The 12,670-nt window shown below is 44.6% G+C and overlaps 1 protein-coding gene across 1 annotated transcript; it reads right to left on the bottom strand.

Moving 5' to 3' along the window:
• Positions 1–9,699: 9,699 nt before the first annotated feature.
• On the bottom strand, positions 9,700–12,670 carry LOC118409184 (C-type lectin domain family 6 member A-like). Its single transcript, XM_035810053.1, has 5 exons — positions 12,562–12,670; positions 12,070–12,174; positions 11,350–11,453; positions 10,827–11,013; positions 9,700–9,803 (listed from the first exon to the last, which is right to left on the bottom strand). The coding sequence occupies exons 1-5, from the start codon at positions 12,668–12,670 to the stop codon at positions 9,700–9,702; spliced, it is 609 nt and encodes a 202-aa protein (XP_035665946.1).

Here is a 12,670-nt window from a genome sequence, read left to right as displayed (position 1 = left end):
AAACGTCGGTGAGAATAAATCACTGGTTGTGTAAAAAGAGTATCTTTATTCAGTGTTACTGAGGTTCTATGATTTGTCTAGATGGATCAACTGGTAGGCTTCAAGAAGGCCGACCCATGACGTCACATGTCAGTATGGCGGCTACGACTCCCATTGTCATTGATCGAGGGTATCACATGATCATAGGATTTTGCTGTCACTACCCTGTCACAAACCTGACAAATTCTGGTGTTTTTGGAACGGCAATGCTTGTGAGGTCTACAAGACATGACGCGTGCTGTGGACCTACCTTGATTCACATGCGTACTCAGGCATGTCTGATACGTTCCAGTGTGCCGACACTGCGCCAGGCCCAACTTCCTCTACCAAGATCCCCGTTACATTTGTTGTCGGGTCTGAAAATGTGCAAATGATGTTCAATCAATTAAATGATCGACCAAGAAAGCAATGTATTACTGTGACTTCATAAGCAAATAATTCTCCAATCAATTAATCAACCAATCAATCAATAAGTCAATAAATGAATGAAACAATCAATTAACTAGATGATGGAACAAAAGTCAAATAATGTTTGCTACATAATACAGAACAGGTCAAGCAACTGGGCTGATTGTTGACGGCTCAGACATTTCAGATTATATTTCGTCATTCGCCATTCATCTCAACAAAATTACTACCAACTCCTTACAAGTAGCCATGCAAAAGTGGATGCGGGAATGGTACAGAACCGGCCACACGGATTTACCTTCTCTGGCGTCACATGGTGTAGACATCGTCACCAACTCAGTTACCTCGTGTAACGGTAGTTTCCACAAAACATTCTGAACATCGGAACAGTTCACCAGCTCTACCACACCGTCTCTGTTGTCAAAGCAGACCTCTCTCCCCAACACCCTCCAGCTCAGGGCGTCATCAATGACTTCAAACAATATAGATTCTCTGATCGGTGAGCAGGCTGCCGTGATAACTACATTGTCGGCAAGAAGTTCAAGACACTGCGAAGTTTCTCCGTTTCGAAGAGTTCCCTCTGCAGTGTGCAGCCAGTGATTTCGAGGATTCTGCGCTAAACACGGGCCTATCTGTGGTACACGTGTGGCGCTGTTCGCGTACATACACGAGCAGGTCATGCGCGGGGTTGGAGTCCATTCGAACAGGAAATAAGCTGGAAATAAGAAAATAGATTTTCTATGGGAAGAATGGACAATATCAATTGAATCCTATCTAGAGCTGAAAGAGACGTTATGCTAAACGATAATTCTCTGCATTTAGCAAGACAGGTTATAGAACATTTTTTCAATAAGTATACTAAGAAATATGACACTTCCACAAATACTAACTTTCGAAATTCCTCTCAAAATACGAGACGCTTGAATCCATCACCAATCTTCCCAGTCCATCCTTAGGAGGCGCCCATCCAAACATCTCGCAGTGCCTTATACCAGCCTCGTACTGAAACGACTGGCAGAAAAATGTGGGTTCTTCCAAACACCTGATGGCGCAGTCAGCAAGAGACAAATTAGACGCTTCTGTGAGTACCGGCATTCCGGACCTCCTGTCGAAATGTTGCCGGAATCTGGCGAGGGCTGGTATCAATTCAAAGTCTGAAACGTAGATGTTTTTATAAATCAATAACTTATATTTTTTTATAATCATCAGTCCCACAAGTGGTAAGTAAAAAAATACTAATGAGAGATCTCGTTTCAACCTCAGTTTTTTTCTGAATCTTTGTTTTCAAGAAACGCCCTCACCTTCAGGATAAGCAGTGATGAACTGGGCCTCAATGAAGCCGCTAGTGGAGGCTGCATACGTGGTGAGCACAGTCATCTTCACGGAGTCTGTTTTGGTCGTCTTGAAGATGAAGTCGTCGTAGTAAACTTGGGTCACGTCGTACTGGTCGCTTCCTTCACGCTGACTGAGTTCAACCTGTGGTTCGTACATCCACAGAGAATGTCAGCAACATGTGAAATTGTTTCAACTGTGAATGCCATATGATCATCAATTCCTCTCACAGATACAGATATAAAAGTAGCGCACAACATTCATCATCACCATTAGCTATTAGGAGCCAGCGTTATACGCAATTATCTGTATCCTGGACAGCAGTATGTCAAAGGAGCTAGGCGTAGGGCCAACGACCTACACTTGCAGAAATATTCCAGGGTAATTATAAACGCACACGAAAGCTAAGAATCAAGTCTGTTGGCCTCAGTGGGGAACTGAAATAGAATTGGACCGAGATTGGCAATGGGAGGGAGACGAGAATAGTACTAGGCAAGCGGCCCGGCGTGTCACGAAAAGAGGCAATGGAGAATTAATTAATATTTTTAAAGGGTCTAAGGTAAGGTTAGGAACTCACGTCTTCATAGGACCCGTCATCAAACGTCAGCCTCATTGTCCTGATTTGGCCTGTGACCCATGTAGACTGTGCGATCTTAGCCCGGTTGATGAAGTAGTACCCATCAAACTTCAGCTGAACCCACGAGCCAACGCCCTGCGAACTCAGCCAGCCGAGCTGCCCTGGTCTCGGCGTCAGCTGACCGTCGATGATGCCGCCACAGGTAGCGACGTTTTGTGACGCGTCCACACACCTACCACCACTGGACACGGCCGCCACGTTTATTCCTCCGATATTGGCTGCAGAAGAAAGGTAATGAGGTCAAGTTGATATAACAATACTTTTTCCAATAAAAACTTAACCTATGAATGCTAAGCTACCCATAGTTTCTTTCAGACCTCGGCCATATTTAAATGCAAGTCGCGTAAATTGGAAAATAATTGCATAATTTTTACACTTCCAGTGTTTTTCACAATAAAAAATGGCATATAAGTGACATTAGCAACGTAGAGTGGAAGAAATACTAGTAGATACCAATTATAAAAAAACAAGGGGTTGATTTGCATCATACATTCGTAAGTACCTTCAACATATTGCAGTTTGAAATCACCGTCCTTCGATTTGATATACCTAAACACCCCGTTTTCAGAAATGGGTATAGGTTATACCGAGAATAAAGGTAAAAACTTGCGCTACCTTCGTCTGAGACGGGATAAACCTCGAGTTCGCTGAACTCCAGCCGCCGCGGCACTCCCAGCTGGGTCAGACGGATCCCCACATACCGACCCCGTATGCCAGCGCACGAGATGGTCACCTCCGACTGGTTGGCGGCGATGCTGTGGTACTGTCCGCATTGGGGGTTGGCTGACACGTTCTGCCCGTTGTCGCCGATGTGAATGAAGAAGGGGTTAAGGTTGACGGAGACTGGTTTGACAACAGTCACCCTGTCGATGGCCCACTGTCGGTCTAAGTCCACATGCCACCAGTGGTCCCCTGTGGAGAAACGTGTGGAAATAGATAAGTGCAGACTAAGGGCGTCAACTCTGTACATCCACTATTGCCCAGGTCTCGTCTGCCTATTGATAAACGTATCCCCTCATAAACCCTGTGTTTTGTATCTTGCTAACTTAGATTTCATAATGAATGCAACTTGTTGAAGGCCAAACTTTGTTAAATCCGCACGCTCGTATCAGTTTTGGGATTCCCACAGGATATCATCCATATAATCAAATCAACATGGCACAATGATCTTACATAGGATGAACAGGACACATACCTTCAGCTATCTGACATATGAAGCCCCTCAGATTGCTGCAGCCTCTTACTTTCCAGGAGGAGTCGGTCCCATAAAATCCGGCACAGCCGCCCTGGCCGCCACCGGCACTGCGCCAGTTGGAGAAGTCGGACGACGTCAGGGGTTGGCCGTCCTCAAATATCCACTGCCCATTGCTCTTGGCTAACCCAAACCAGCGACCTGCTAATACTTCTGCTAGATTAGCGAGAAAAGTGTTGGTGGCATTGTCCTTCGGCATGGCTAACATCCCGCCGTCTGCTGCACACGTCTGTGTGGCCTCGTCACGCGTCTTTTGCTCCGTAAAGCTCTTGTAGCAAACTCCGTTAAAATCAACGTAGCCTGCTATTGGACAAGCTGTTGAAAAAATAATAATAATGTAATGCATGTGCAAACATAGAGGACTCAGTTGTCATTTTCAAAATAAGTAATCGCACACAAAAATGGGAAGTGTCAATACTCGTTTAAGCCAGTTAGTTGAGTCGGCGACGCTATTTTCCGTCTCATAATCGGCAGTCGTATTTTGTAGCATGACAAGCGCCCTTTTTTTTACAAAAACCTTTACGATTTCTGTGTAAAAAACGTCAATAACGTTATATATACGTAGCTCACAGAAAAAACCCTGCTATGGGGCATACACACTGCGCGATAAGCATGTAAACGTCATGTGGTAAAAAACCTACCAGCGGCAGGGAATACTTGGACTTCGCACATGGCGAGTATTCGGACGGATCCAGGCGCACGGACGCTCACATAGCGCCCCCGCATTCCCTGACACGGGACGGAAATGGACGGCTGGTTTAAGTCGATTTGATGGTCACCTCCACACTGGGGGTTCGTGCTGACCTGGTCGGAATCCCCGATGTGGATGTTGAAGGGGTTGAGTCGTTCAGCGCAACAGTCCTGGCGGTTAAAGATGACCACCCTGTAGATATTTGAGACAAATCATGCATTACGGCTAAATGTAATTTCAGGGAATTTCAATGTTGATGTCATTGGTGTCTACGAGTATATACGTACCTATCCACCACGTACGATTCTCCGAGATCCACCCACCAGGTTGGATCAGCCTCTCCCGGGTTAACTCTAGTAGCTGTACAGGAACCAGCGTAGTGGTTGGTGTCGGTGTTCCCGTCTACGGCAAGGCCGGGAGGCTGGGCGGTGCTCGTTTGAAACGCTGTCTTCCCTACGGCGACATTGACACCTACCACAGGCGAGAGGACAGTCATCAGAAATGTCATTTTTACATTACTGCACCGTTGAAGTAACCTCCAAGCAGATCCTACGGTGCCATAAGATAGTATCAAAGATGGCCAAGGAGTATAGCCAGCCAAAGGGAGTCAGACGAGGTCGCATACACACTCCTAGGCCGGCTTCACTCCTCTGCCAGCTTTTGATACTATCTTATGCTACCGTAGGACCTGCTTGGAGATTACGTTGAAGTGTTGTATCTGTATTCAAATCGTCGGTATAACCACCCTTCGGCGTAACACACTAGCTTAAGAAGCTCTGCGACAATGAATTTACTAAAACGTGAAGATTCAATACGTAAATTGTAAATAGTCCGAGGTTATACACTAAGTAGTCAAAAAGACTGGACAAATGACTAAACACAATGAGCGAGGTATACCAACAACTAGATTTTCATTTTTGTTCTCTAACATCGTCTTTGACGTTGGAATTTACTTTGGAATTCTATGACAATAGTATCCATTTCGGCAATTTGAGGTTATGGCATATAAATGCTCATTTTACAGTCAATTTGTAGGATTTATGATGTGGTTATTAAATTTTTTTTTTCTATTACTGGAAAGGGATGAAACTTGGAACACGCGAGGATGTCATCCATATCATCAAATCAACATGACCTTATTATATGTGATCCCGTGATCGGAAAAAGTCGGGCAGTCGCGGGTAGGTCAGTTGCGACTTCAGAAAGACAAGATTTGTCCTGTCAAAGTTATGCTTTAAGAGGTTTTCTGTGTTTTACTGTTAGTTAACAGATTTGACCTCCTTCAGATCAGGACTTGTGTGTAGTTTTCGGGTCCAGACGTTGTTTTTGTACACACCTGGACTAATAACGTCAGCTGTTCTGACGCAAGTGCCGCTGCCATCGTTGCAACCCTCCGTTGTTCTGACGCCGTCGATGCCGTGCCAGGAGTGACTGTTCGCGTCCAGTGTTGTCGACTGATGCGTCCTCTTCCCGAGTGCGATGTTTGTTCCAGCTGAGTCGTAACAACAAAAAACTATTTAAGAGAAAATATGCCGCTAGTTCACCTTTATCTGGAGGGTAACTTATATTCGTTGTATGTAAGAACAGCACATTTAGGGGTCTCAAGTCGACGGAGGGTGGTTTCAAACTGCAATATTTTGAAAATATCAATCAGAGCCACCATCTGTCGACTTGATATCCCTACATACCCTGATTTTCAATGCAATGGATATAGGTTAACCTGCAAATGAAGGTGAACTAACGATACCATCCTCTCATGAGAAGGGGGGTTCTGGCTTTAATGTTGCGATGTTTAACATGGAAAACGCCGGGGAAGGAATATATGTCGGGAAGCTTGTACGTGCTCGTAGCGAGCTTCCTGGCATGTATTCCTTTCCCGATGTATTCCCGTTAAAAATCGCAAAAAAAGACAGACCAAAAGTTCTAATTGGAGATTACACAAACGGCCTGCCTAGCATTAGAGGGTAAAATATACTTTTTTAAATCTTCAAATTGGCACTAGCTTTTAAAGCTTCAAATCAAAGACAGATAATCTTCTGACCTGTTTTATGGAAGCAAGCCGGATACCCGGGGTACGGATCCCAGCAGCACCCGTGGAGCTCGCATTCCTGAGGTGTGACGTCATCCCAGGCACACGGCTGTCTGGCGACCAGGGGCGTGGAGCATCCCAATCCTTCAATGAAAAAGAAAAATAGAAAAACAACATGACTATCGAGCAACAACGTTTTGAGCTATTCTCGTACGACGTTTGTCGGCCAAACAATATCGGCCATTGTGTTAAAAAAAAGACATCACTAGTGACCTAAACTTCTAGCTCTTACTCTCTACCCCAACGTAAAGGTATCGGCGACTCAAAAATCACGTCCTCAGCACTATAAGTTCCTGTTCAACAAATTTCACACAAATGCTGACATATAGAGAAATGTTTCAGTCTCTGAGTCTCTGAGTGAAGTAATGGATTAGAAGCTTAGGTCCTAATTGGAAGAAGGGGCCCGGCCGGGCAGTTCACTGACGTTTTTTTTTTAATTTTCAGGCTTGGTCCCTATTTTCGGGCCCGGCCTCCGGTTGAATTTAAGTCGGACTTAAAATGAACCCGGTAACAAATAGACGCTGTGACCTGCCAGTGGGAAACACCTTGAGGTACCCCGTCCCCAAACTTTACCTAAACCAAATGAATGTCGGTATCAATACTAAACTCGTACGGACTTTTATATGGAGTCTTATATATGCACACGTGTGACCACTCCCTCAAACTTGTTCTTACGCTTACACTTACACTTACACTGGAAATTACATTTACACTTACACGTACACTTACACTGGAAATTACATTTACCGTTACACTGAAAATTACACTTCCACTGAAAATTACACTGAAAATTACACTTATACTTATACTTACGCTTATACTTATACTTACACTTACACTTACATACAACTACAGTTACATTGAAAATTATACTTATCCTTATCCTTATACGTATACTGAATATTACACTTATACTTTCACTTAAACTTACTTTCTGACATAGGCTGCATGCACCACACGTTATGCAGACTTGAACGCCACATAACACCCCAGCTGATGATGCCGGTATAGCGATAAGCTGAATGAGTCCCAAGGCGCTCGAGGATGTATCTGCCAGTCTGGTCAGTCAGCCACGCAATCCATGAGCCGGTCATTCCGGCATGAAACGCGGCCTGGAACTCGCTAAGGGACGCCATTCTGCTGTGGAACTTGGTGCAGTGATGGTGGGCAGGGATAAAAGCCAACTTAGGTCCCATGTTGAACACTCCCAAAACATTACCAGGGTCTGTGAATGAATGAATGAATGAATGAATGAATGAATGAATGAATGAATGAATGAATGAATGAATGAATGAATGAATGAATGAATGAATGAATGAATGAATAGATGAATGAATGAATGAATGAATGGATGAATGGATTCATTGATGAATGAATGAGTGAGTGAGTGAATGAATAAATGAATGAATGAATAGATGAAGGAAGGAAGGAAGGAAGGAAAGAAGGAAAGAAGAAAGGAATGAAGGAATGAATGGATGAATGGATGAATGAATGAATGAATAACTGAATGGATGTATGCATGAATGAATGAATGAAAACACGATGGAGGTGTTCAAAAATATATACTTGTAAATCCGTGTGTGTGTCAGTGTGTTTATGTGGCGTGTTTGTATGCGCATACGTGTGCGCGCGCGTGTGTGTGTATGCGTGCATGCGTGTGTGTGTGTGCGCGCGAACTTGTAACCGAGAAACATTCTGTAATTGTTCGGACTACCCTTTTCATAGTTATCTAACTTAACGCATTTAGTCCATATTGGGCATGAAGTTGTAATGAAGTGTCATTGTCATCTAACTACCTTCAGACGAGAGTACACAAGATTTATACTCACACCTGGCGGCGATAAGTGCGTTCTGACACTCCAGAACCCTCACAGTCAGCGCCGGGCGGCCGAACCAGGCCACGGGGATGAGTCGCAGGGACACCGCCCACAGGCGCGGCTGTATGAAGGTCCGGACAACTGTTCCTGCGTCAGAGTTTGCCTGGTACACCTGAAACACGCGTGAACAGTGAGAAGGTTCGGTTTTCGTTTGGGATTCTCCAGTCGATTCGACAGATGACCAGGCAGACAGGCGTTCACCTGTTTGCCTGACCTGCACGTAACTTTTTATGGTGAAGGAAGGATGTGCAATTCCTTCTCCACCCTCTCGTCTACTCGAGCATCCGTCTCCTATGAGGACTTCCGACCAAGGATATAGGGGTTCCTCCTACCCCTGACTCGTGCATCATGGCGGGTGCGTCATGCCCGAGTGCCCATACAGTGAGAAGTAGTATGTAATCAACAGGATAGCATTTATTATTCAGGTGGCCATCAGACCACTTGGCTCTAGATATCCTACGTAGTCTCCAAGCAGACCTTACGGTGCCTTAGAGATAGTATCAAAGCTGGCCAAAGAGTATAGCCGACCAAAGGGAGTCAAACCGTCAACGGGCACCGGAGCCGGCTTTACTCCTTGGCCAGCTTTGATACCATCTCCAAGGCACCGCAGGGTCTACTTGGAGACTATCCTAAGGGCATGCAAGTATGTTTCATCGAGTGAAACATTAAGAAGAACGGAAAACCGAGAAGGGTGGAGAAAGATGGTGGCTAGATATTCTGTGGTGCCCCAACGGTCAAAGAATCAGGCTGGGGATATATCGGATAAGATGACGCTGGTTCATCTTTATCCGTAGGGTGTCCTTTATCCGTTCTTTTTAAAAACAATGTATTTAGGTATATCAAGTCGACAGATGGTGGTTTCAAACTGCAATATTTTGAAAATAGTACAATAGGAACCTACCGTCCATCGCCTTGATATCCCTGGATTTGTTTGGCAACACAACGGATATAGGTTACTCCGCGGATAAAGGTGAACTAAAATTACAAGTATTCATATTGTCGTGCTGATGTTTGGACAATGGTATGCTACATGCGTTCTAATAGTACGGTGACAATATGCATGTAAGCTAATGACAAACACACAATATCTAAAATACAATTTTATGTATAAGATTGCAGAGTGTATAAAATGTATTCATATACCTAAAGGTATTCAAAAGAAGTTTGCATAACGTTTGTAATGTATATTCATTTAAATAATCTACTTATTAAGTTATATTTTCCTTGGGCATTTAAGAAGTCATTATTAAGTAACCTTAGCACGTGCACATGGCTCAGAGCTGCTTCCATGATCATTGTAGACCCCCCCGTCATCACTGAACTGCAGACTGTACGCTTTGGTGTAGCAGTTCGTGGTCACGTCGCCAGAGGTCTCTATTGCTGCCACGTAGAGCCCCCGACCGAAATCAGCTCCACCCAGGGACGGGCGTCGGTAGAAACCGTGCGGATGATGCTGAAAAACGTCCCACAGATTCGTCCTGTTGTGAAATGGAAAAAAAACACGCCATGATTGCTCCGTTTAGAGCTTTATGTTTGAAAATCATGGGATAACTACTGACGTTTATAGACGTTTATCCGTTTTTCCCTTTTTTCGGGGCAGTAATGACCGATTTCACACCGGGGGGGGGGGGGGGGGGGGGTGAGATCACTAGCGTTTTCGCCCCCTTTAGCGTTTTTAGGTTGCTTGAGGGCAGGTGAATACAATGAAATACTGTATATCTTATGTCGAAACTCAAGTATATGCAATGAGGGGAATACAAGGGACCCAACCCTCGAGATCTACTCAGCGTTTTTAGTCCTATTGTTATATTTCATGTGTAGAATTTACTACATTTCATGTGTAGAATTTACTACATTTATACATCATTGAATTGTGTACTTTGTACATGGGGTGGGTAGGGGTGTTTTGTGCACACATGATGTTAGTCGATTAGTTTGTTCAATTATTGTTTCTAATGTTGTTATATCTGTATTCATGTATTCAAATGTATGTTAAGTGGCACTGTTAAAATAAGTTTTTTAACTTGAGTGCAGTGTCACTTTGTCCTGTCTGCTTTTATGTTGAATTAAAAAAAAACCCTCGAGATCGCTACTTTTTGCCCCCCTCCCCCGGGGATCAAGGGGGGGGGGGGGGGCGAGATCGCTGTGACACCGGTTCTACTTCGCACTGCAGCTAGGTGTCGCTGCTACACAGTGTATAATGCGGTACCTGACGTGCTTGAGATCCAGACGGCTACCACGATGTTGGCAGGTTACGTTGCCGGTATGTTAAGTATTTTGTTATCCAGCGTAAATTGTATCTCTTTCATATACTTGTCTGACCCTTGCCTTTTCCCTCATGACCTCAATGAAAAACGGCTTGCAGGTACCGATTTGAGCTTTCGTGAAAGTCTCAAACAAACAAACAACGATTTTTGTTAGTATGATGCCATGCATGGATAGCACGAAGACAATGTCTAAGATGCATCCAGGTTTGAAATAAAATGTTTTCAACAACAAACCATCGGTTTCACAAACGACCCGGGCCCCGAGACCACAGTGCTGAGTTGTCCATTGGAACCCTGCAGTTCTGCCCATAATCACACAGGTGTCGCTGCCGAACGCGGCCGTTCTGTTGGTGCCGTCAGACCACCAGGACGACTGCGCGGCCAGCGGAACTTGGTGCCACCAGTTGTACCACGAGTTAGACTGGATGGAGAAACGTCAACAAAAGAATCAAATTACACATCAATCAAGGACGGAATAAGTCCAGCAATCGACGTGGCCTCAGCTTCATGGACAGAATTCACATTGTCGATTGAGTACTTGCATACTTGTAAGTAGGTAGCATTCATCTGAGTCAAAGGAAAAGGTCTTTCTTTATTTAAGCATTTTCGCGTTTATGCATTGATTCTGATTCCCAAAGGGCGAAGTTGTAGTGTGGATGCCAGGGACGCAGAATAAAGATGTAGTACTACGACAATTGTTTCCGATAGCTTCAGGAATTCAGATAACATGTTCATGCAGCTGTTGTTTAAGACTCACCTGAGAGTAGCGCAGTCCGACCCAGTATTTGTCTCCATCTTTGGCTGATGTGATGACGCGGAGAATCTCCTGTTCAGCTTCGCTGTTGATCTCAACCACGTGAGCTGGAGAATCAGAAACGCGATAATGATATCTGGAGAGTGCTGTGTGCAAGTGTTAATGGCCTTCCCTTGCGGACTTTGCATGTGTATAAACTTGGCTGATACAGAATCAAAGATTACAGAAGCTTTTCAGACTTTGGGCTGAAACAGCCATCACAATTACCGACCCCCTAGTGTTCACGGGAAACGGTTTCTCCAAAGCCCGTTTTCCATGCAAGGCCCGCCACTCTCAAGCAACGTCTCGTGTTCACCGACCTCTGAGTCGTCTTTATCCCTGCGTATTCGGATAATCACCCAGTTATTGGAGGAATGTTGCTAGCCAATCACGTCGCCGCATGCTGTTAAGAGGCAATGTGATTGGCTGGTGACTTCCCCTCCAACTACAGGAGTGGGCTACTGATTGGCTGACGCAGAAAAGAAGACGACTTGCAAGCCGGTACGCCAGGGTCGTTGCTTGAAATGCAAACGGTGGACATCCCAGACTTTCATATTTCCCAGATTAATATCAGCTGTAATAGACGTTTTGCACACTGGACAATGTGTCAAGATTTTAGATGAATGGTTCTTAACATTGCAATCACCGGGACAAAAGAATACTATATAGCCGCTGTCCACTGACCTGCCATGTTGTGACAAGCTGAAACTGCTGTTTCGTACGGAACATCAGACCTTCCGAAATAGTAGCAGGAGTCTCCCCACGCCCGCCACCCGAACGGACAGTGCGCTGCAGAAATCAGTGAAACATTACATTGTACACCAAATCCACAGTATGACGGAGTCTTCAAGCATTTATATGTGAAGGCCTCTTCACACGAGAAATGTATACAACGTCAAACAACAATCAAATCAACATAAAGAGTTACCCGATTTCGCTATACATCTATGTGTTAAAATTGCACTTAGACAATGTTGACTAATCATTGGCCTCAAATCCCATATGTAAGACCATACAGCCATTTATTGATGAAGAAGAAAGCCAAGGATCAGCAACTTATACACACTTTCAGGAATGATGAGATTTCAACTTAATAACAATGTTTATTCAATTACTACAGGTCACTGACCAGGAACCCTCGCTACACTAAGCCTCAGAAAACAAATGATGACGTACGTCTAACGTCCCAGGTATCCCAGGTGACCTTAAGGTACTGTCCGGTGTCCTGAGATCCAGTGGTCAGATCAAAGTACGCCTCGTGAACGTCTGGTATTCCGAATTCCAT

The sequence above is a fragment of the Branchiostoma floridae genome, chromosome 2 (assembly GCF_000003815.2).
Source record: "Branchiostoma floridae strain S238N-H82 chromosome 2, Bfl_VNyyK, whole genome shotgun sequence".
NCBI classification, from domain to species: domain Eukaryota; kingdom Metazoa; phylum Chordata; class Leptocardii; order Amphioxiformes; family Branchiostomatidae; genus Branchiostoma; species Branchiostoma floridae.
This window is presented reverse-complemented; position numbering and strand designations above follow the sequence as displayed.

Excerpts from the sequence above, each read along its gene's own strand:
- LOC118409184 (XM_035810053.1), bottom strand. The coding sequence starts at position 12,670 with ATGGAATTCGGAATACCAGACGTTCACGAGGCGTACTTTGATCTGACC. Across the intron at positions 11,454-12,069 it reads AGCTTGTCACAACATGGCAG|CTCACGTGGTTGAGATCAAC; the intron begins GTCAGTGGACAG and ends CTGATTCTCCAG. Across the intron at positions 9,804-10,826 it reads GGTCGTTTGTGAAACCGATG|GACGAATCTGTGGGACGTTT; the intron begins GTTTGTTGTTGA and ends ATTTCACAACAG.